General features: G+C 43.8%; 5 protein-coding genes and 1 pseudogene across 6 annotated transcripts; 2 read left to right on the top strand and 4 right to left on the bottom strand.

Moving 5' to 3' along the window:
• Window positions 1-843: 843 nt before the first annotated feature.
• LOC122697476 lies at window positions 844-23,989 on the bottom strand (annotated as a pseudogene). The gene is made up of 4 exons (XR_006342063.1): window positions 23,691-23,989; window positions 22,699-22,740; window positions 22,035-22,365; window positions 844-1,219 (listed from the first exon to the last, which is right to left on the bottom strand). The product of XR_006342063.1 is annotated as an uncharacterized LOC122697476 (transcript).
• Window positions 7,698-8,194, bottom strand: LOC122697452 (histone H2A type 1-D). Its single transcript, XM_043908280.1, has one exon. It carries the CDS (start codon window positions 8,141-8,143, stop codon window positions 7,751-7,753), a length of 393 nt encoding a protein of 130 aa, XP_043764215.1. The 5' UTR covers window positions 8,144-8,194; the 3' UTR covers window positions 7,698-7,750.
• Window positions 8,377-8,863, top strand: LOC122697460 (histone H2B type 1-N). The gene has a single exon (XM_043908288.1). It carries the CDS (start codon window positions 8,460-8,462, stop codon window positions 8,838-8,840), a length of 381 nt encoding a protein of 126 aa, XP_043764223.1. The 5' UTR covers window positions 8,377-8,459; the 3' UTR covers window positions 8,841-8,863.
• On the bottom strand, window positions 17,389-17,815 carry LOC122697461 (histone H2B type 1-C/E/F/G/I). The gene has a single exon (XM_043908289.1). The coding sequence runs from the start codon at window positions 17,791-17,793 to the stop codon at window positions 17,413-17,415; it is 381 nt and encodes a 126-aa protein (XP_043764224.1). The 5' UTR covers window positions 17,794-17,815; the 3' UTR covers window positions 17,389-17,412.
• LOC122697451 (histone H2A type 1) lies at window positions 18,050-18,541 on the top strand. Its single transcript, XM_043908279.1, has one exon. The coding sequence runs from the start codon at window positions 18,097-18,099 to the stop codon at window positions 18,487-18,489; it is 393 nt and encodes a 130-aa protein (XP_043764214.1). The 5' UTR covers window positions 18,050-18,096; the 3' UTR covers window positions 18,490-18,541.
• Window positions 18,935-19,872, bottom strand: H1-5 (H1.5 linker histone, cluster member). The gene has a single exon (XM_043908268.1). It carries the CDS (start codon window positions 19,660-19,662, stop codon window positions 18,982-18,984), a length of 681 nt encoding a protein of 226 aa, XP_043764203.1. The 5' UTR covers window positions 19,663-19,872; the 3' UTR covers window positions 18,935-18,981.
• Window positions 23,990-24,013: the final 24 nt, after the last annotated feature.

Here is a 24,013-nt window from a genome sequence, read left to right as displayed (position 1 = left end):
TACTACAGTCAATGGGGTTGCAAATAGTCAGACACAACTGAGCGACTGAACTGAACTGAGGCAATTGCTCTTTAGTCTGTGTGTCTACAAAGGTTTCCCCCTTGACTTTGGGTTTCTTCCTATAGCTTCTAAGATTCTAGGAAAATGCTAAGACCACCTTCAGAGTTTAGGTCTGGATTTCCTAATCTTATTCCTTTCCAATTTATTCCAATTCCAATTCCAATCATATTCCTTTCCAATTCTGTACCAAGGATCTTTTAAAATTAATTTTAAATTCGTTGTTCTGGTTTATAAAGCTGCCTTGCCTTTTTTCATTGTAGAGAGTATTTCTGTAATATGACTTTGTTTTTGTTGAAATGCTTTTTAATTGCATCCCATCCTCACCAACTGTTCTGCAGGATACTAGTGAGCCTGTACATTTTCATCCTTTCACACTCGTGTTTACACCTATTTAACAGTCATAGGTTTATTTCATGAGGACACATGGAGCTATCACTATAAAACCGTGCACTTCCTGTTTAAACTCGCTACGAAAGTGCCTCTCTCTCTCCCTTGGTACACATTCGTTTGTAATCCATTTAAGAGAAATGCCAATGTGGTTAAATCGTAAGCCATATGTACTTGGGTGATGTATTTGCTTCCATTTATCAGCGTCTAGGCTATTAAACTAAACATTCCACTGGGTAGGTTACAAAGTAAAATACAAAACTATGTTCATGACATTGCCTGGAAGCGCAAAAATGTAAGGGTGGAAGTAGTGCTCCTAAGCAGTTAAGTGTGTACGAAACAGGAGGAAGAAAACTCAAAAGCAAAGAGGCATCACGGCTCCTCAAGTGAAAGAGTGGGGGCCCTTAAAAGGACCTTTTGTTGAATATGGGAGAACGCAGACACTCAGCCGCCGAAGCCGTAGAGGGTGCGTCCCTGGCGCTTGAGCGCGTAGACCACGTCCATGGCGGTGACAGTCTTGCGCTTGGCGTGCTCGGTGTAGGTGACCGCGTCCCGGATCACGTTCTCCAGGAACACCTTCAGCACCCCGCGAGTCTCCTCGTAGATGAGCCCAGAGATGCGCTTCACACCACCGCGACGAGCCAGGCGCCGAATGGCAGGCTTGGTAATGCCCTGGATGTTATCACGAAGGACTTTGCGGTGGCGCTTGGCGCCTCCCTTACCCAGACCCTTCCCGCCTTTGCCGCGACCAGACATGTCGAAAGAGCAGAGACTCCAAAAAGCCTAGCTTGCCAGCTTCGTGATGCACCTTTATACGTCTGTTGGCGGACCGAAGTGAGAACTTGAAGAAGGAAGGAGGCGGGAAGTCTCGCCTTAAGTGGGGGAGGGGAATTGGACCAAAAAAAAAAAAAGAGGCCATCTCTGTTCCTTTGTTCTGTGGTGACTTGTTACCTTGTTTTAAAACTTTAGCAGTTGCTTTTGAATGCCAGCGCAAAACACGAATGTTGTGTAAAATATACAGAAAAGGCAGGTGATAAAGTAATAATTCACAGATCACTGCTAGTAGCTAATTTGGTATTTTGGTGAACAGATAAAAGCACATACTCTTTCAAAGAAAATATATGCAATGCCATAAATGGCATTTTGGAACCTCCTTGCACTGATTACATTTTCATCAATTTCCCTTATTTAAAGAGAAAATGTATGTTTAACGCCTGCTTGTTGACCTTATGAATTCTTTAATAGTTTTAACAAACTCCCTAGTAATTAGTGTTTCTGAAAAATATTTTTTTTCCATTTAGTAAAAATTTACTTCTTCACTGTACTTGGGTATACTATACTGATGTTTCTAACCAAGTGTACCCGAATATATCACTCCCAAATATCCTTCTTAAGCATAAGAATTATAATGAGCTGATGGTTTTGAGAAAAAGCAGACATAGGAGAAGCTATAAAAACAATTTAATACCAAGGCCTTCCCTGGTCGCTCAGGTGGTAAAGAATCTTTCTGCAATGCAGGAGACACGAGTTGGATCCATGGGTCAAGAAGATCCCCTGAAAAAGGGAATGGCTACCCACTCCAGCATTCTAGCCTGGAGAATCCCATGGACAGGGGAGCCTGGCAGGCTAGAGTCCATGGGATCACTAAGAGTCGGACACAACTGAGCAGCTGACACATACACTAAGGGAAATTTACATTTATATGAGAAATCTCCATTTGTAAGGGTATCTCCTTCTTTGAGCCAGGAAGAGAATGATATTAATAACTCACAAGAAACTTACCTGAGGAAGGTGCAGGACTTAAATCTGCCACACCTGGTTTACTCTAGGTTTCCTGCTCAATTCCTATAAATGCCACTATCTCCAACATATTTTGTCTTTAGCTGAAGATGATATTTAAAGGCTCCCAGGCTACTTCTGGGAGTATTACTCAGTTCCCCTCTGTGTATTCTATGTATACATCAGACATACATGGTATTAAACTTGTTTTCCTCTTGTAAATCTGTTTCTTATTAAGGGAAGCTCTTAGTCACAGAATGAGTGAAACTAATATTTTCATTTAAACAATTAAAATAGCATAGATAAAGGTATGGGAGTGGAGAAGTTTTTAAAAACCACAAAAATAACCTTGGGGAAAGACATTTTTTGAGAACCTCAGAAATTTGTATCATTGAGGGCTCCATAATTCTCTGTCCTTAATGCTGGCCCCTGTCCAGAGTCCCTGCCTTCTTCCAAATTGTTGCTATTTAGTCGCTCAATTGTGCCGAACATCATTGTGACTCCATGGACTATAGCCAGCCAGGCTTCTCTGTCTCTGAGATTTCCCAGACAAGAATACTGGAGTTTGTTGCCATTCCTTCTGTAGGGGGATCTTTCTGACCCAGGGATTGAACCTATATCTCCTACATTGGCAAGCTCATTCTTTAACTCTGAGCCACCAGGGAAGACCAAATTACTGGTCCCCCAAATCTCTCAATCTCCTCATTATTCCACCATGTAATTAATATTCATCAATCCTGAATATTCATTGGAAGGACTGCTGCTGAAGTTGAAGCTCCAATACTTTGGCCACATGATGTGAAGTGACTTATTGAAAAAGACTCTGATGCTGGGAAAGATTGAGGGCAGGAGGAAAAGAGGGCGACAACAGAGGATGAGATGGTTGGATTGGATGGCATCACTGACTCAATGGACATGAGTTTGAGCAAACTCAAGGAGATAGTGAAGAACAGGGAAGCAATCTGGTGTGTTGCAGTTCATGGGGTCAGGATCGCAAAGAGTCAGACACGACTTCGTGACTGAACAACAATATCAGTAACATTTATTTAAATGTGATACTGTTGATAGACTGGAGAGGAAGTAGGAAGTATACAAAATTAATAAATTCATCCAGATTAACTTTTTTTCCCAGATAAATTAACATCATGAACTGAAAAGACAGTGTAATTCTGTACAGCTGTTCTTTGCTTGTTAGACCCCTCTGATCTTTAGGCTTCTTCCTATAGTTTAGTTAATTTGAAGTTATTCATCTAAAAATCCCTACATTTCCCTTCACATGAGCTCATCCTTGTGTAACTTTCAACTTCTCTTTGGCTTTTATTTAGATCATTTACCTACTTTATAAGGATTTTTATTACAGAACTAACACAAATTATTGACTATGTTTTATGGGCTTGTCATTGAACTAGGGTGTAGGGATATGCAAATATGAATAAAACACTGTCTCCACTCTAATGGAATATGCACAGAAATGGATAAAATACCAAAGGGGTTCAGAATGAGTTCCCCAAAATGTGCCATGTTTGCACATTAATTATTTTGAAGTAAAGGCAGAATGAGAGGGTGACAGGCAGGACGCCTAGGGATCTCTAAATGGAGGAAATAGGCTGCAAGTGTCAGACAATTTTTATCTCTCTCTTAAGAGGTCAGAACTATGGTTTTTCCAGTAGTCATGTATGGATTTGAGAGTTGGACTATAAAGAAAGCTGAGTGCGGAAGAATTGATGCTTTTGAACTGTGGTGTTGGAGAAGACTCTTGAGAGTCTCTTGGACTGCAAGGAGATCCAACCAGTCCATCCTAAAGGAACTCAGTCCTGAATATTCATTGGAAGGACTGATGCTGAAGCTGATACTCCAATACTTCAGCCACCTGATGCAAAGAACTGACTCATTGGAAAAGACCTTGGTGCTGGCAAAGATTGAAGGTGGGAGGAGAAGGGGACGAAAGAGGATGAGATGGTTGGATGGTATCACCGACTCAATGGACATGAGTTTGAGTAAACTCCGGGAGTTGGTGATGGACAGGGAGGCCTGGTGTGCTGTAGTCTATGGGGTCGCAAAGAGTCGGAAACGACTGAGCAACTGAATTGACTAAGAGACAGGAGGAAACAAACTACAAGTGTCAGATTTTTGGTTTCCCTGATAGCTCAGTTCGTGAAGAATCCCCCTGAAATGCTGGAGACCCTGGTTCGATTCCTGGGTCAGGAAGATCTCATAGAGAAGGGATAAGCTATCTTTCCCAGTATTCTTGGGCTTCCCTTATGGCTCAGCTGGTAAAGAATCTGCCCACAATGCAGGAGACCTGGGTTTGTAAGATGCTCCTGGAGAAGGGAAAGGCTACCCACTCCAGTATTCTGACCTAAAGAATTCCATGGACTGTATAGTCCAGTTCAGTCAGTCAGTCCAGTTGCTCAGTTGAGTCTGGCTCTTTGTGACCCCAGGGACTGTAGTACACCAGGCCTCCCTGTCCATCACCAACTCCCAGAGCCTAATCAAACTCATGTCCATTGTTCGGTGATGCCACCCAACCATCTCATCCTCTGTCGTCCCCTTCTCCTCCCACCTTCAATCTTTCCCAGCATCAGGGTCTTTTCTAATGAGTCAGTTCTTCGCATCAGGTGGCCAAAGTATTGGAGTTTCAGCTTCAGCATCAGTCCTTCTAATGAATATTCAAGACTGATTTCCTTTAGGATGGACTGGTTGGATCTCCTTGCAGTCCAAGAGACTCTCAAGAGTCTTCTCCAACACCACAGTTCAAAAGCATCAATTCTACGGCGCTCAGCTTTCTTTATAGTCCAACTCTCATATCCATACATGATTACTGGTATAACAACTACATAGTTTTGACTAGACGGACCTTTGTCGGCAAAGTAATCTCTGCTTCTTAATGTGCTGTCTAGTTTGGTCATAACTTTCCTTCCAAGGAGCAAGCGTCTTTTAATTTCATGTCCTAGTATAGTCCATGGGATCGCAAAGATTCAGACAGGACTGAGCGATTTTAAATGTAAATGTCAATTGAGACCCTGTAATCTCAAGACAAACTCTGCTCCTCTCTTAACAACCTAGGAGAATTCAAAATGGGTGTCTTTCCAGGCTTCCCTGGTGGTTCAGATGGCAGGAGACCTGGGTTCCATCCCTGGGTCAGGAATGTCTCCCAGAAAAGGAAATGGCTACCCACTCCAGTATTCTTGCTCAAAGAACTCTATGGGATGGAAAATCCCATAGAGAGAGAAACCTTGTGGGATGCAGTCCATGGGGTTGCAAAGAGTTGGACATGACTGAGCAACTAATACTTTTATTTCCCAGAATTATTACCAGAGAAAAATTTTGAGTGACCCAGTTGCATGGTAGGGCAAACTAATTAACCAGTATTTGCTTTTCCTCTCATTGTTCTGTGAACTTCCCTGTTGTACTTGGAAGCTGTTATTGAATTCCTTAGCTCAGAATGGCATATAAACTTCATTTTACATTCTTTTTTTGAACTGCCCACGTGTGTGGGTTTTCCATATGTATGAAATTCAATTTGATCTTTCTTCTGTTAATCTATCTCATCATGTCAATTTGATTATTAGACCTGTAAAAGAACCTTGGAAGGGTAGAAGAAAATTCTTTCTCCCCAATAATACACAAAAAAATCTAATATGGGAGTATACTGCCCAATGCTTACATAGTAGTCCAGTCTGCAGAGAGGGAAATTAATGGGAAGACCAGTTTCAAGAATAAAGTTTAAATAATACTTTCATAAATCTTCTGCCACTCTAACTGAAGTGTACCTCTTATGAAAACTTTGTAGCATAAATTATGGGATTCTTCAGGATCTAATTGAAAGAAATATCTAAATTATTTTGGCAAGATTTTTGGAAAGTTGTGTTATCTCCATTTTTAAATACAAGTTTTATTTTCTTTCTGATTGTGTAGACAGTAAAGAACAGTAAGTGCTTCATCCAAATTTGGATTAATAGTCCATTACAGTCCATAGAACTCTCCAGACCAGAATACTGGAGTGGGTAGCTGTTCCCTTCTCCAGAGGATCTTCCCAACCCAGGGATCAGACTCTTCTAACACAGGGATGAAAGCCAGGTCTCCCACATAGCAGGTGGATTCTTTACCGGCTGTGCCACAAGCAAAGCCAAATTTTTAAAAGCTCAGTTAATATGTGGAATTATAAGTAATGACATAGCACGCTTGAATATTTTATTTAAACCACAATTTATATTCATTTATCAAGTATTTGATTATAGGTTCATTGATTACCATTAATAATAAAGGCATTATTTTAACACTGTGATGGTCCTTGCTATGGGGAATAGAAATGATGCAATGAAGGAAATGTTACTTCTTGCATGATCAACATCAATAACAATAACCACAGTATATTTTATTTTTAAAACTTGAAGATCTCATAGGCCTTCCTTGGAGCTGTATCATTTCTTCTTGAGAGTTCTAGTTCTGAGATATAGATGTTTAAAATTTACAGACTCAATGCACACGACTTTTTAAGAGAAAAAAACGGAATAATTAGATTCACTAAAATCAGGATTCGATTCTTCCAACATCAAATAAATTTAAAAGAAAAAGGAAAACCTCCCGATTGTGATTGCTGTGGTCACTATTATTACAAAGAATATTATTTACATGTGATTGCAATGAGATTTAAATATAGGAAATAAAAATATTTCAGGAGACTCAGAAAACTTATTCCAGTGGACTAGGAATGCGATAGTAATTCCTTTTATTAAAATGTATTCATAATGAAAACCAGATTAGCTGGTGTGGAGAATTGAAGGCCCTCTTAGTGGGCTTCCCTGGTGGCTCATATGAACCATCTGCCCGCAATGCGGGAAACCCGGGTTCGATCCCTGGGTCAGGAAGATCTCCTGGAGCGACTTCACTCACTTTAGTTAGTATGACTCTCTCTGAGAGCAGGCTGAGTGATGATAGTGAACAAAAATCCTTGACAGCATTAGGACTCTAAGAACCTGGTTTGCTGATTTATCTTATGTGATTTACAATACAATGTCTACCTTGTCTATCTGTTAAGGCACATCTTCTACCTAATGGGTGAATAATTCATGTCTTTTACTTCACCAGCATTGATGTAAACAGCCCACTATAAGGTGTATTCTTTGCCTGAAGCTACTTGAAACAAGTAATTTACCTTGCTGGGTTACTATTCTATTCTTATTTAGTAGGGTGAGTGGTGCGCCCTAATACTCAATTTAACTAGGAAGGGACCTAGGCCCGTCATGTGGTCCTAAGGTTTTGTCTCAGATAGCCACTTTACCCTGCAAAGGAATCACAGAAGGACGTTAATTTTGCACTCATAAGTTTCACCTAAAACTTGAAAGTAAACGTTTGACTTTTTAGAAGGCAATTTTAAGTGACTTAGCGAACTTTGTTACAGGATTACTCAACACCTTGCTATCTAGGATTTTGAAAGTACAGGTCTTTTCTGATAAAGTGGGTGGCTCTGAAAAGAGCCTTTTGGTTTGGACAGGTTTGAGTTCTACACAACGCCAGGCTTCTACTTGCCCTTGGCCTTGTGATGGCTCTCAGTCTTCTTCGGCAGCAGCACCGCCTGAATATTGGGCAGGACACCACCCTGAGCGATAGTGACTTTGCCCAGCAGCTTGTTGAGCTCCTCGTCGTTGCGGATGGCCAGCTGCAGGTGGCGCGGGATGATGCGCGTCTTCTTGTTGTCCCGGGCCGCGTTGCCCGCCAGCTCCAGGATCTCGGCCGTCAGGTACTCCAGCACCGCCGCCAGATACACCGGGGCGCCGGCCCCGACCCGCTCGGAGTAATTCCCCTTGCGGAGCAGCCGGTGCACTCGGCCCACGGGGAACTGGAGCCCGGCCCGCGAGGAGCGGGTCTTGGCCTTTGCACGAGCCTTGCCTCCTTGCTTGCCACGACCAGACATGACGAAGGTACAAACTCACAAATGTGAGATGTGAGTTTAGACAACCAGACCTATCTTACTTATAGTCTTTACTGGGCGCGAAAATGACGGTGGACCATTGGCTAAAGCTGCAGTTTCACCTAACCCAATGAAACCGTGAGTTTGAAATACGCTTATTTTAATTGGACAAAACTATTATGTGACGTTTCCAGCATTCAGCACCAATCAGACGCCTGGTATTACTCACTTCCTCCTTTAAGAAGCTGTGAAGGAAGCGGGTTCTTACAGCTTCTTTCTTCCTGTGGTTTTTGGGCTCTTTGGCAGTAAACTCCCGGCCATGCCTGAACCCTCTAAGTCCGCTCCGGCCCCGAAGAAGGGCTCCAAGAAGGCGGTGACCAAGGCGCAGAAGAAGGACGGCAAGAAGCGCAAGCGCAGCCGCAAGGAGAGCTACTCCGTGTACGTGTACAAGGTGCTGAAGCAGGTCCACCCGGACACCGGCATCTCGTCCAAGGCCATGGGCATCATGAACTCCTTCGTGAACGACATCTTTGAGCGCATCGCCGGCGAGGCATCGCGTCTGGCGCATTACAACAAGCGCTCGACCATCACATCCAGGGAGATCCAGACGGCCGTGCGCCTGCTGCTGCCCGGGGAGCTGGCCAAACACGCGGTGTCCGAGGGCACCAAGGCCGTCACCAAATACACCAGCTCCAAGTGAGCCGGCCCGCCACGGAGTGATCGGTAAGCCTTGGCCTACACCCCAAAGGCTCTTTTCAGAGCCACTCAGTCTTCTAAAGAGAACTGGCACTCACTTTATACAGTAGGTGTTTCTTAATATGCTGCAAAGTAATAAGTCCCAGTTTTTTGTTTTCCCTTAAACAAGGGAAATTTGTCACAGTTCTGGAAGCCAGAGGCCCAAGACTGCTGTTAACAGGGGTGGTTTCTTCATAGGTTTGTCTTTGGCTTCCAGGTGGCCATCTTTTCTGTCCTCACTAGGTATTCTTTCTTTTCACATTTCCTTTGATCTTGTTAGAAGTTGCTTCCTCTGTAATGTAGGTGGTGCTGCAGCAACGCTGGAGACGTTTTTGTTTATGTCGAGAAGGGTCAGGTTCATTATCAGACAAATGTAGTAAAGAAAGCAAAATACCTTTTTTCCCAAAGTAAAATCAGCTCTCCTTTACGTTTGAAGTTAGCAAAAGGTTTCGTTGACCATGGCTTGTCCTCTGCATCCTTAATTTTAACGTGTGTGTGCCTGAGTAATGAGTTCCTTGGAACACAGTAACAAAGTTACGAATCGTATTATTCACTTGTCTTTTCTTTGGGGAGCGCTGCTGGCTTTTTTCCCCTTTCCCTGAGTTTAAATGTGCCAAGTATTAAGTTAAAAAGGCAGAAGCAAAACAAACGGAAATGAGAATCTAATTTAAGTTAACGCACAGATTAGGCGGGTGCCACGTTTTGTCGATAGCCAATCCAGACGCTGCGCGCGCAGTTTGAAATTTACTAACGGTGTCGCTCGTGACCCCATCCTAACGGAGAGTTCTGGGCCAAGCGGCTTTATGGGAAGAACTCTGCCATTTTCTCCAAACCCTGGTTTCTTTCTTTTTTTCCAGCATGTCTCTGGGATTTACTTTTGCTGTATTAATTGCGATAAATTTTTTTAAAATAGAGAAGGACTGTTCCCCTATCCTCAATTCAGGAAGATAAAATTCCATCTCTTCATTTTAGGCCCTAAGGAATGGCATATTTAAAACTATTTTGGTCTTTACCCGGAATCAAGGTGGAAATGCCCCCCCCCAAAAGTATGTTATTCTATCAAGTGACCACTTGATAAAAAAAATTACCATTTGTTCATATTGCATATGAAAATGTATAGGTGACCTAACATTTAATTTGCAAAATGCCAAGACATATATGAGTAGCCATGAAAAGTTTAAAGTCTTACTATGTGGAAAACTACTCAATCTTTGCCTAAGACCTCACATTCAGAATTAATAGGTATAACCTACATCTTTGGAAACTTTTTTTTTCCACACTAGGTGATTTATAATTTCAACTTTCTGACTTTTTATATTAGGCATATTAAAAAGAATAATTTTAATGTAGGTTATATTAAAACAGACAAAATATTTCCCAGAGGATTTCCTCATGTGCTTAGAATGAAGAAAAATATACATTAATTAAAGATCTTGTTTTAATTCTTTAAAAATGACTTTATATCCCGTTTGCTTTAATTGTGAAAATAATGCAGAATATAAATTTGAGAGTATAGGCATGGCCCATTCATGCATAAAATGACAATGTTCACTATAAAGTTACACCTTAATACTAGGAATATGTATATGTGATGTGAATCTGGAGTTACATCTAAAATATAGGTCAAATATATCAGTATCTTTTACTAGTTAGTTCTTGTGGAAGAGTGTTTTGAGAATGTCAGGTGACGTTGAATGGCAGAGAAGAATAGCAAAGAAGAGTGAAGTTATCAGCTCAAAAAGAAGAGTCTGATTTGAAAAAATTTTATTTTGGGAAAAGATTAAGAACTTTCAGTGAAAAGAGTAACAGGCCCTTAGCCTTTGAAAATACATTTTTTAAAGTTTGTTATTGCAGTGTTCTAAGTTCTCTAAGGCAGCCGGGCATCACACAAAGCAGTCTAACATAAATCTTGGTCTGGAGATTTCCACCTCTATTCAGGAATCTAAAGTCCTTGAAGAGGAACTAATTACAAGTTTTGAGACAAAGGAAATCCTGATGGGTGTAAAATATGTATGCTGACTCAACACAAGGATGGTCTCCCATGTCTGGAGGAACAATAGAGTTAAGACGAGAGACGCAAGAAAACCTGAAAGTAATGCTAACTTGAGATTTAAACAGAACAATTAATAGGCAACCACTGGAATACTTTGGCATATATAAAGCCATGAATCCATGATAATAAGCTATTGGAACAAATACTATATAATGAACTGAATAAGAAGTTTACATGGTGTGTCATGTTGAATAAGAAGTTTACATGGTGTGTCATGTTGTCTCAAGTTCTTGTGCCCTATGTCATGGAGATGAGTGTCTTCTCCAGAAGGTGACTGGCTTTGCATTCTTAAGGTTTTATTGTACTTATATTAAGGAAAACTTAACCTCCTGTGATGCTATAGGATCAAGTCTCAAAAAAGATCTTCCTGAGAATCTCACTGATGCTTTGTTCACTAAAATTTCATTTCAGGAGAGCAAATTGCATTTTAATGATTTCCATTCTTGGAAATCCATCCAAGCTCTAATTCCCAAGGCAGTCTTAAATTATCCTGTGTATCAGCTTCTACCTTAGCTATCCCCAACACTGCATGCGTGCTCTGTCACTTCAGTCATGGAAACTGGATACATCTCAAAAAAGCGCATGCTGTATTTGAGTCAAATTTCTTGAACGTTAGGCATTTCATCTGGCTCTATATTTTTGCAGAGTTCACACTGAAGAGCTTAACATTCAGACACCTTCACCTCACTATCAAGGACATTTTTATCAAAGCTATCACCCCTGTGATCACATTTTTTTCCCTAAAACTTTGACTTATGCCTTGTTTTCCAGAACCACATCCATCACTTCGCGATCCTGCTGAAGCCATCAGTGCAATTAAACTCATCAGAGTACTCAGAGCAACGTCCACTGTGGATTCTTCACTTCTGTCATCCTGACAGTCCTCTGATACATTTTCATCGGATCCAAAATCTTGGTGGAGGAGAATCCCTGAACACTATCCTGACTTACTTCTTAAGGTGGAATGCTTAACTCCATAGGCTACATGAGACTGTAGCTGTTGCTTCCTTCAAACCTAGTGTTAAATTTTGGCAGTGGCCACACCGTGGAACATAGACTTCTAAAAGTCACAAACCATGACTTTGAATAGTTTTTCAGTTATAATTTGATGGAGGTAAGAAATATAGAAGAATAGATGCCATTTATCTGTATCATGTGCTGCTGCTCTGTTTCAGACTTCAGTCCATCCTATGTAGGAAGGTGAAAGCTTGCAATAATCCTTTAAGGCCACTCTCATTCCATATCTGTTTTCTAGATGAACAAACTAATGCAGAGAGAAGGGGAGTATTTTGTCTAAATAGCTAGAGGATCAATGACAGAGTCAGTTTTTAAGCCTCATGGTAGTGGCCATCACTGTAAAAATGATGTATTTTGTGGTCTTTTGTTATCATTAAATTCTTTCAAAACAAACAAATGGAGATGGGCCATTTGTATTTGTTTTAATAGTGAAAAAGTTGCCATTCTTTATTTGGGAGAAAAAAAAAGTTTGTCCTTGTTCCCAAGAACAAAAAAGAAAAAAAAGGACAGCTTATTATTTTTTTTCTTGGTGAACACTGGCCAAGCTCTCTTTAGAGGGTCCTGTAGCCCTACTCCTATCATCATACAGTTAATAACTTTTGCCTTTCCTGTGGGAAACAAGCATGTATAGCAAAGTCTGCCTGTTGATTATAATACTGAAATAAAAAAAACTGAAACCTGTTTCTAAGTTTTCCAAAAGACAGTGTTTGAAAATTACAACTTAAATTCACATAGTGCTTGCACACAGACTGTATTTCATCTGTTGGAAATGTGTGCCAATTTGCTGTTACATCATGCTACCAAGGAGCAGAGAGAAACCTGCCCACTGAAACTGCTGTGAGAGACATGGAATTATACTTATATCTCTTATCTGACCATCATTTCTGTCTTGAAAGCAGTAGCGGTAATGAAATTGACAAGAGGTCCCTCCCTGGAGCAGCAGCCCAGCTGGGAAGACCCTTTATATTCATTTTCCTAGAGGGTCAGCAATTCAGATTTCCCCAAGTGAAAGGCTTAAACTTTCACTGTGGATGAGACCTGAATGCTGTTTAATTATTTGCAATGGATGCTATGTATCTATGTAATTATTTAAACATTAACCTATCCTTATCCTTAGTTTCTTTTGTCCTCCTCATTCCAAAGGACCAATACTAGGCCTAGTCCAGGGAAGGGAGTCATAAGGTCCTGATTTCTATGGGCTGTTCTACTTAAAGGAAGGCAGTTTTAATGGGAAAAAATCTTATCTTCCCCCCTATCAAAATGTAACCATATTTAGGGATAGAGTCTTTAATTAGGTCATTAAATTAAAATGAGGTCATTGGAGAGTGATTGGGTCCTGATCGAATATGACCAGTGTTCTCTTTTTTTTTTTTTTTTTTTTACCAGTGTTCTCTTAAAAGAGGAAATTTGGACACAGACATAGAGGGAACATATGTGAAGACAAAGGGGGAAACGGCCATCTGTGCTAAGGAGAGGGCCTAGAACCTGTCCTTCCCTCATGGCCCTCAGAAGGAAATAACCCTTTTGGCACTTTGATCTCAGACTTCTAGATTCCAGAACAGTGAAAAAACAATTCTCTGTTTCTTTAACCACCCAGACACCCAGACGGGAGTACCTTGTTAATGCCAGTGGTGAAAGTGAAGTTGCTCAGTCCTATCTGACTCTGCAACCCCTTGGACTGCAGCTTACCAGGCTCCTCCGTCCAGGGGATTTTCCAGGCAAGCATACTGGAGTGGGTTGCAATTTCCTTCTCCAGAGGAACTTCCCTACCCAGGGATTGAACCCGGGTCTTCTGCATTGTAGGCAGACACTTTAATGACTAAGCCCCCAGGAAGTCTGCGGGTAACAGTAACATAGCAGCCAGTAACATAAATATAATGCTACAATCCCAATCCTCTGTCTCTTGACCTGTAGACCAAAGATACTATTAGCACTTAACCTCCTTAGATTGAAAAGTTAAATAATGCACAGTATCTAAAGATAATATGCACTTAACACATGGCAGCCAATAACTAATGTGACTTTTTCCCCCTATATGCCAAAAGCAAGATGTAAATGCCATATAATTTACTCCTTGAAGGCAGATCTTTGAGTAAAGAGCCATAACATAAACTCTGACATTCAGCAATCCCCTACATGACAAAATATTAGAGCAAATGAAATTAAAAAACTTACAGATGTATAAAGAGATAAAGCAAATGAAATATATGAGAATAAAATGCTTAAGATGGAAAAACTGAATAGAGTACCAAAGCAGGTCATTCTGATATGCTGAACTAATAAGAGTGTACCTGAAAACAACCTAAACAGGTAGAAGTAGAAGCCCCAGGTAGAAGTAGCATAGGCTCTGGAAAACCATTTGAGACTGAAGTTATGCCAATACGTGCTAGCTGGGTATGTTGGATTTTACTTTAGTGAACCCATATGTATGATCAAGCCACACAAAATGGCTGTTCTCTTGCTCTCTGTACATTCCCTGCTTGAACAGCCCCTGCTTTACATCATCCCACTCATAGGATAGGACTGACCTTTTTTCTTAATCATAGAGATTAAACTTCTTAAGTGCTTGCCCCCTGTTCCAACCAGTAATTGTTGTATTCTTAGAACAGAACACCTCTAGCATACTGGGTGAATAAAGAGAACCCTCGATGGTTGTTAACCAAAGGAATTGTGAAGGAGGTCATCTGTTGGTTTCCCTGGTAGTTGAGAGCCCACATGACATCCATTCCCACTGTAACTGGTACACCTTGCCACCCTACCCCCATGAAGACTGCTGCCTTGTCCTGTCTGCTGTTGGTACACAGTGGGGAGTCATTCTAGAACTCTGCTTCAGACCTGTAAGATACCCTAGCCAATAAACTATTGATGTCTCTGTTGCTGTCTCCGGACATTTTCTTTGGTCTCAAGGTTGGGGGATTACAGGACTTGCAGGACTACAGAGTACAGCCTGACATCATGATTCTCCTGTAAAATGGAGATAATGATGCAGCCCCAGTTTCCTTAGGACCTTATGAGATGATATACACTGCTTCCAAGTGTGTTCTTGGGAGCTGGATGAGGTCCGCAAATGTTACTATGAAAGAGACATTACATAGATTTTTTTCTCTTTCAACAAAATAAGTAATTATTTAATTGGAGAAATAAAAAGTATAATAAATGTTTCACCACAGAGTGATCTTCTCTGGGTCATACAGTTAAATAGTACATTAATTAACTAGTATTTTTTTTTTCACAGCTCTACTAAGTACCATTGGGAGCATGGAAATTTATTGCTAAGTAGTATGTGGACTCTGGTATTTAAAATGTTGAAACAGAGAGTGAACATTGTGTTTTCTACTCTCTTTAAGTCTTTCTGATTAAGTAACGGGAAGTGTTAATTTGGTGCTGGTAGGTCTTCAAGGCCTAATACATATTAATCCTTGCTCGCTTCCCTGATCTTTCTATGTAATAACAAAGAACAATTTTCAGGCTCAAAGTGCATGCTCTTGTTCAATCACAGCTGACTCTGCAACCCCATGAACTGCAGGCTGCCTGGCTCCTCTATCCATGCAATTTTCCAGGCAAGAATAATGGAGTGAGTTGCCATTTCCTCCAGGAGATCTTCCCGACCCCGGGATCCAACCTCGAGTCTGAATTCTCATCACTGCACACTACCTGGGAAGCCAAACTAGTAGGCAGTAAATAGCATATAACTGAAGTTGAATAACATATATCAGCTTCCCTTGTGGCTAAGTGGAATTGTCCTGCGTTGCAGGAAATGCTGGTCCGATCCCTGGGTCAGGAAGATTCCCCTAAGGAAATGGCAACCCACTCGTGTTCTTGCCTGGAAAATCCTATGGACAGAGAATCCTGGCGGCCTACAGTTCGTTTGGTCACAAAAGAGTGGGAAACAACTTAGCGACTACAGGACCACCACTGGGAGACTGAACCTTCCTCTGGGAGAAACAGTGGAAACAGTGGCTGACTTTATTTTGGGGGGCTCCAAAATCAGTGCAGATGGTGATTGCAACCATGAGACTGGAAGATGTTTTTACTCCTTGGAAGGAAAGATATGACCAACCTAGACAGCATATTAAAAAGCTGAGACATTACTTTGTCCTCAAAGGTCCGTCTAGTCAAGGCTATAGTTTTTCCAGTAGTCATGCATGGATGTGAGAGTTGGACTATAAAGAAAGCTGAGTGCCAAAGAATTGATGCTTTTCAACTGTGGTGTTGGAGAAGACTATTGAGAGTCCCTTGGACTGGAAGGAGATCCAACCAGTCCATCCTAAAGCAGATCAATCCTGAGTGGTCACTGGAAGGACTGATGCTGAAGCTGAAACTCCAATACTTTGGCCACCTGATACGAAGAGCTGACTCATTTAAAAAGGCCCTGATGGTGGGAAAGATTGAGGGCAGGAAGAGAAGGGGACGACAGAGGATGAGATAGTTGGATGGCATCACCAACTCAATGGACATGGGTTTAGGTAGACTCTGGCAGTTGGTGATGGACAGGGAGGTCTGGCGTGCTGTGGTTCATGGGGTCGCAGAGTCGGACAAGACTGAGCGACTGAACTGAACTGAACTGGGAGAGAAAATGCCATCTGGCTACTCTCCTTCAGGTCTCAAAGACTACCTTTTCATTTAGAATTTCTTCCTTATTACAAGGGGGAGAAAAGGTAAAGAAGAAATGAGTAAAATGAACTGTGGAGCTGACTCAGAAAGAAACTGATATGTTCTAGATTTTTCCCTTATAGAATCTGACCATGTAAAAAAGTGAACAGAAGTGCCATTACCAAAAGGGGTGAAACATTTAAACTTAAGAACATGCAGCATCATCAAACTACATGAAAAATCTAAAGGTAGGACAACCTACTTCTATGCGTGCTCAGTCAATAAGTCGTGTCCAACTCTTTGGGACCCCCATGGACTGTAGGCCGCCAGGCTCCTCTATCCATAGGGTTCTCCAGGCAACAATACTGGAGTGGGGTGCCATGCCCTTCTCCAGCGGATCCTTCTGACCAAGGGATCGAACCCTCATCTCCCTGTGGCTCCTGCATTGCAGGTAGATTCTTTGCCGCTGAGCCACTGGGGAAACCCAATACTGCTTTTATCTACTTCTAGAGGTAGAAGGCAATGGAACCCCACTCCAGTACTCTTGCCTGGAAAATCCCATAGCCGGAGGAGCCTGGTAGGCTGCAGTCCATGGGGTCGCTAATAAGAGTCGGACACAACTGAGCGACTTCCCTTTCACGCACTGAAAAGGAAATGGCAACCCACTCCAGTGTCCTTGCCTGGAGAATCCCAGGGACGGAGGAGCCTGGGGGGCTTCTGTCGATGGGGTCGCACAGAGTCGGACACGACTGAAGCGACTTAGTTTATCTAACTTTGCTGCTACTGCTGCTAAGTGCCAGTTCTCTTTAGAAACTGTGGATGGCTCTGAAAAGAGCCTCTGTAAGTGTTGGAGCCTGACCAAGCAGCCAGTGGCTCACTTGGAGCTGGTGTACTTGGTAACAGCCTTGGTGCCCTCAGACACCGCGTGTTTGGCCAGCTCCCCGGGCAGCAGCAGACGCACGGCCGTCTGGATCTCCCTGGATGTGATGGTCGAGCGCTTGTTGTAATGCGCCAGACGCGATGCCTCGCCCGCGATGCGCTCGAAGATGTCGTTGACGAAGGAGTTCATGATGCCCATGGCCTTGGACGAGATGCCGGTGTCCGGGTGGACCTGCTTCAGCACCTTGTACACGTACACGGAGTAGCTCTCCTTGCGGCTGCGCTTGCGCTTCTTGCCGTCCTTCTTCTGCGCCTTGGTCACCGCCTTCTTGGAGCCCTTCTTCGGGGCCGGTGCGGACTTGGCTGGCTCAGGCATGACTGACAGGAATTACAAGATCGCAGAAAGAAATAGAGGGATCTCCCAGCGCGTCCATTTTATAATTCAATATGCAAATTAATTTTGTAACGTTCTGTGTCTGATTGGTGAATACTCGTAGTGACATCACTTTCAATTTTGTCCAATGAAAGCCCTCACTTAAAGGGCCTACAATTTACTCTGCAAATTTAACTGCAACTTTACCCAATGGAATGGCTTCTTTTTCGCGCCCAACTGCAGCTATAAAATTTGCAGTTTTCTTTCACTTTAGCCTCTTCTGCTGTAGTCTTGAAGGGTTGTAGTATGTCTGGACGTGGTAAGCAGGGCGGCAAAGCTCGCGCCAAAGCCAAGACCCGCTCTTCGCGGGCCGGGCTCCAGTTCCCCGTGGGCCGAGTGCACCGGCTGCTCCGCAAAGGCAACTATGCCGAGCGGGTCGGGGCCGGGGCCCCGGTGTACCTGGCGGCGGTGCTGGAGTACCTGACGGCCGAGATCCTGGAGCTGGCGGGCAACGCGGCCCGTGACAACAAGAAGACGCGCATCATCCCGCGCCACCTGCAGCTGGCCATCCGCAACGACGAGGAGCTCAACAAGCTGCTGGGCAAAGTCACCATCGCTCAGGGCGGTGTCCTGCCCAACATCCAGGCGGTGCTGCTGCCCAAGAAGACTGAGAGCCACCACAAGGCTAAAGGCAAGTAAGGAATCAAGAGCCACGCCTTCCAAACCAAAGGCTCTTTTTAGAGCCACCTACTTTTTCTGCTGAGGAGCTGGGACAGTAGTCTTCATTTAACTTACTTGTACTTTCAAATCAAAGTCTCCAGCAGTAGCTCTTGTCAGTGCTGCTGCTGGTTGCTTATCAATCGCTTCAGTCGTGACCCCGTAGACGCCAATAGGCTTTCCCCCTGTCTCTGGGATTCTCCAGGGGAAGAACACTAGTTTGTGGGGTGCCATTTCTTTTCTAGCGACCCCATGGACTGAGGAGCCCCCCAGGCTCCTCGGTCCGAGACTTAGGCAACAGTATTGGAGAAGGGCTGATGATGGGCTTTTACTGGGTAGGAGGAAATTGGGAAATTACATACGGGAAAGAATACTTTCTTGGCTACAGACTAGATCAGTGCACAGCTGTTTTCCAGAGATCTCTGGGTGGCTCTGAAAAGAGCCTTTGGGGTTTGCTTCTCAAGCGCCAACTTCCTACTTCTTCTTAGGAGCCGCCTTCTTCGCCTTTGCAGCTTTGGGTTTTGCTGCCTTAGGCTTGGAGGTTTTAGGTTTCGCCGCCTTTGGCTTAACTGCCTTGGGCTTCGCGGGGCTCTTAGCAGCCTTCTTTGGCTTTGCCGCAGTTTTGGCCTTCTTGGGGCTCTTGGCCACTTTTTTGACGCCAGAAGCCGCGGGCTTTTTCGCCTTCTTAGGCGTCTTCTTAACGGCTTTCTTCGCTCCCGCAGCCTTCTTGGGCTTCTTAGGAGTTGCCCCTGCGGGTTTCTTGGCTTTAGCAGCCCCCGCCTTCTTCGCCTTGGGCTTGGCTTCCCCGGTGGCCGCCTTCTTGTTGAGCTTGAAAGAGCCGGAAGCCCCGGTGCCCTTGGTCTGCACCAAGGTACCCTTGCTCACCAGGCTCTTGAGACCCAGCTTGATGCGGCTATTGTTCTTCTCCACATCGTAGCCGCCGGCTGCCAGCGCCTTCTTGAGCGCAGCCAAAGAAAGGCCATTGCGCTCTTTGGAGGCAGCGACAGCCTTAGTGATCAGCTCGGAAACGGGGGGCCCGGTAGCCTTGCGCTTCGCCGCCCCACCGCTCGCGGCCTTCTTGGTTGCTTTCTTCTTTGCAGGAGATTTTTCCAACGGCGCCGGGACGGCCGTCTCAGTAGGAGCGGTTTCCGACATGGCGAAAGGAGAACCTGCTAGAAGCAGAGAAACTCAAATTCCAAAGAGCAAGTTTTGCAATGCCGTCTTGCGCCGGCCCGGGCTTATATAAGTCGGTGCTGCCCTGTGATTGGTGGAGCGTCCGATCCACCGCCCTCAGGCAGCCGCCTGTCGTGGTTGGACTCCCAAACTTGTGTTTGTTAGTCCCCAAAATTTGATTAAATGTTAAAAACAGTGGTACAGAATTTGAGTCTTTGAAGCTTCAAAGGAGGAAAACAGCCTCCAAGTTCACATACTTGTTTGTGTTTTTATGAATCACGCGCAGTTAATGAAAGATATTTTTAAAAATCCCTTCAGCTTTTCCTATAGATCCACCGGACCTAAGGCATCGAGCTACATAGTTGCATATTGCAATAAAGTTTTAGTAAGTATCAAGTGAATGTTTTTTAAAAGGCATTGTCGCCAAGTTCGGCCTTCGATTTTTGCAAGAGGAAAGACACTAGATTCCTTGGCTTTGCTTAAACTTTGCTTCGAACTGCAGCAAGTAACACAGGTGTAGGTCGGCCAGTTGCCTACAGCCACAAATTAAGCATATAGATTTTACTTTAAAAACCGGTTTTGCCTTCCAAGGAGTTTCCAGGTGCCAATATCTTTAGAGAATGGGATTTCGCGGCTCGGACTAGTTCTGTGGTCAAAGTGACTTCTTCCATGAGGAGTAGAAATTGCTTTGGCTTCAGAATCCAATGACCTATCTTCAAACAGATTTAGTATGTTTTTGATTGAGATGCTTTTTCCCTTTAATTTGTAAGCAAACCCATTAAAATAAGAAGAAATAACTTTTTTTTAACCCAGAGATGTATTTTAGAAAAAACCCTGAAATCTTAAAAATCATTCAGGGGCTTCCAGCAACACTGGAAAGGCTGTTTAGATGGCATGGGTCTCTCTCCGTCTTTCAGAAGCTGTTTTCCTCCTTTGGAGCTTCAATACTTTCCACCGCTCTCCCTCAAACTCCAACTCCATCTCCACCAACATTTAACAAATTGAATGGTCAGGAACACCTTCTTTTGTAGGACCTCCGTGTGGATATTTCTGCATATTTAATGAAGACAGACTTGCATCTTTCAGTAAAATAATTGGCCTCTGACTATAAGTGTGGATTGGATAGTAAGGGAGTAAGTGGAGATTGTAGAATTTTAAGAGAATTCAGGAAAACGTTAACATCCAAGGGACCTCAGGCAGTGACTGTGAGGTGAAATGGAGGGTGATGTTTGTTATTTATTGAGAGGGGGAAGCTTGGAGGGGATTTTGTCCATGGATGCAATGATGATTAGGGTCTCTTATGCATTCCACAGTCAGTTCTTTCTTGTGAAAACCTGTAGGCTGACATGCTTCATGTCTTCAGGGGTTCCTGGAGTTGAAACTATAGCCTACTGTGGCCAAATCTAGACAGTGGCTTAGTTTTGTACGGCCAAGGTAAGAGTTTTTCTGTTTTTAAGATGTGTCAGAGACTATGTGTTACCTGCAAAACCTAAAATATTTACTTTATGGCTTTCACGGTCTTGAATTCCTCCTCAGATAGTTCATGTTATTCCTACAGGTCTGCCTTTTTCAGAATTATGCAAACCCAGATCTAAAGAAAAGGCGGTCTTAAGAAAATGTTCCAATCAAGCATTTCCCATTGTTTCAATCACAAAACTTTCAGAAAACTTGGGAAGGTTGGGGGGCGGGGGTGTCTGCTTTACAGAAGAGGGGCATAGTAGAGCTAACATTCACTGAGCATTTAGTGCCAGGTTCGTATGGTCTACGAACTAATTCATTTGCCACATTTGACAACTGTTCTAGGTGATTCCCAAAGAGAAGCTGAGTAATTGGGCAATTGGCTGCTGTGAAGCTCTCGAACCTCGACCACTATTTCTTCCTGCAACAGGGAGACAGGAGAGACATTATTTGGAGTCAAGTTGTATGGTACTGCTTGGCAAAAGGTGGGGGGAAGGCGGTGCATTTGTCATTATAGAACTATCCGTAGAAAGCACCAGTTAACAAGGAATGGGCCACTTCTTCAGTCACTTCCTTTAGCCAAGGATTAAATATTACTTTAAAAAATGCTTCCCCTAGAAACAGTTCAATAGACTGACTAGTATTGACGTGGCACAGTATTGTGTCCACAATACGTTTCACTTAAAATTCACGGCGTTTTTCATGTTGGTAATATGTATACTCGACAATGAACAGCTCCTTTTTGCTGACAGTTGAGGGGCTCTTAAAAGAGCCTTTGGGGGTAAGTATGTGTTAATTGGAGGGGCCATAAAATTTATGCTCTCTCCCCGCGGATACGGCGGGCAAGCTGGATGTCCTTGGGCATGATGGTGACGCGCTTGGCGTGGATGGCACACAGGTTGGTGTCCTCGAAGAGCCCCACCAGGTAGGCCTCGCACGCCTCCTGCAGCGCCATCACGGCCGAGCTCTGGAAGCGCAGGTCGGTCTTGAAGTCCTGCGCGATCTCGCGCACCAGCCGCTGGAACGGCAGCTTGCGGATCAGCAGCTCCGTGGACTTCTGATAACGGCGGATCTCGCGCAGAGCTACCGTGCCGGGCCGATAGCGGTGCGGCTTCTTCACGCCGCCGGTGGCCGGCGCGCTTTTGCGGGCCGCCTTGGTGGCCAGCTGCTTGCGTGGCGCCTTGCCGCCGGTGGACTTGCGAGCCGTCTGCTTAGTGCGAGCCATTGGTAAGTAGTGCCAACTACCTAACACTGATGGGAGCGCTTGGTCGTCCCAAAATATATAGCGAACCTCGCGTTTTGATTGGACAATAGACTGCTGCCTCCCCGCCCATTCTTTCTGGGTTTAGGACGCATTGTCCCGCCTCTACTTCGGACCCTAGGATTATGTGGTGAGGGAGGAAATATCTTGTTTGCTTTAAAAAAAAAAAAAGCCTGCAGGATGTATCCAAATTCCTAAACTTATCATCTAGAGCAGGGGTCCCCAACCCCCGGGGTCTAATTGGTGATCTGAGGTGGAACTGATGAAATAAAAGTAAGGATAAAGTGTGCTAGTCTCTCAGGAGTGTCCGGATCTGTGGTCCAATGGACTAGGCTACCAACCTCCTCTGTCCATGGGATTTTCCAGGCAAGAATACTCAAGTGGTTTGCCGTTTCCTACTCCAGAAAAATAAAGTACGCAATAAATTTTCGTCGCTCTTCGGTTACTCAGCCGTGTCCTACTCTTTGCGACCCCATGGACTACAGCATGCCAGGCTTCGCTGTTCTTCACTATCCTTTGGAGTTTGCTCAAACTCATCCGTTGTCAGTGATACCATCCAAACATCTCATCTTCCGTCGCTCCCTTCACCTCCTGCCTTCAATCTTTCTCAGCATCAGGATCATTTCCGATGAGCGGGCTCTTCGCATCACGCGGCCAAAATTATTGGAGCTTCTAAATGAGCTTAAATCATCCCGAAACCACCCCCCCACCCAAGCGCGTAGAAAACTGTCTTCCACAAAACCGGTCGCTGCCGCCGAAAGGGTTGGGGACAGCTGGCCTAGAGATCTCCAAGTGTCTTGTGTTTTAGATATAGGATGTTATGATTGACAAGTTTGAATAACATGAAAGAACTGTTAGGTGGAGGCAATGAAGTTAGTTTAAATAAGTGCAGTCACCACGTTCTGCCCCAGAGCTCTAAGAATCTAATAGCTTAGCAAAGCGAGTTGGCTACCTTTTCCCTTAAAACGACTTAGTATTTTAGTTACTGGTAGCCATACTGCTTGAGTTACTTTACCCTTGGAAGTGCAAGACAACACAAGGTTATTGTGCCTGGCTTACAGGAACACAGGAACCCATGTCAAACTAAAATCTGCCACTGCTGGTGACAGAAATAGGAGGACTCAAAGTTAATGACCACACTCTAATTCTACTTTAAAACTTAAATGTTCCCCACAACCTAACGACTTTAGCGCTTACAGCTCTTTAGTAGAGTTAGTGGGTGGCCCTAAAAAGGGCCTTTAAGAAAACGAGAGTTAAGTACAACCTTAACCGCCGAAGCCGTAAAGGGTACGTCCCTGGCGCTTAAGCGCGTAGACCACGTCCATTGCGGTGACAGTTTTGCGCTTGGCGTGCTCAGTGTAGGTGACAGCGTCCCGTATCACATTTTCCAGAAACACCTTCAGCACCCCACGAGTCTCTTCATAGATAAGACCGGAGATTCGCTTTACACCACCACGACGAGCCAGACGACGAATAGCGGGCTTGGTGATGCCCTGGATATTGTCGCGCAGAACCTTGCGGTGGCGCTTAGCACCCCCTTTTCCGAGCCCCTTACCACCTTTGCCACGACCAGACATCTCTGCAACTTGAGCCGCTACTGACTTAACACCCCAA

This window comes from Cervus elaphus, chromosome 7 (genome assembly GCF_910594005.1).
Source record: "Cervus elaphus chromosome 7, mCerEla1.1, whole genome shotgun sequence".
NCBI lineage: Eukaryota > Metazoa > Chordata > Mammalia > Artiodactyla > Cervidae > Cervus > Cervus elaphus.
Note: the sequence above shows the minus strand (reverse complement) of the source record. Positions and strands in the feature narration are given on the sequence as shown.

Excerpts from the sequence above, each read along its gene's own strand:
- H1-5 (XM_043908268.1), bottom strand. The coding sequence starts at position 19,662 with ATGTCGGAAACCGCTCCTACTGAGACGGCCGTCCCGGCGCCGTTGGAA.
- LOC122697460 (XM_043908288.1), top strand. The coding sequence starts at position 8,460 with ATGCCTGAACCCTCTAAGTCCGCTCCGGCCCCGAAGAAGGGCTCCAAG.
- LOC122697461 (XM_043908289.1), bottom strand. The coding sequence starts at position 17,793 with ATGCCTGAGCCAGCCAAGTCCGCACCGGCCCCGAAGAAGGGCTCCAAG.
- LOC122697451 (XM_043908279.1), top strand. The coding sequence starts at position 18,097 with ATGTCTGGACGTGGTAAGCAGGGCGGCAAAGCTCGCGCCAAAGCCAAG.
- LOC122697452 (XM_043908280.1), bottom strand. The coding sequence starts at position 8,143 with ATGTCTGGTCGTGGCAAGCAAGGAGGCAAGGCTCGTGCAAAGGCCAAG.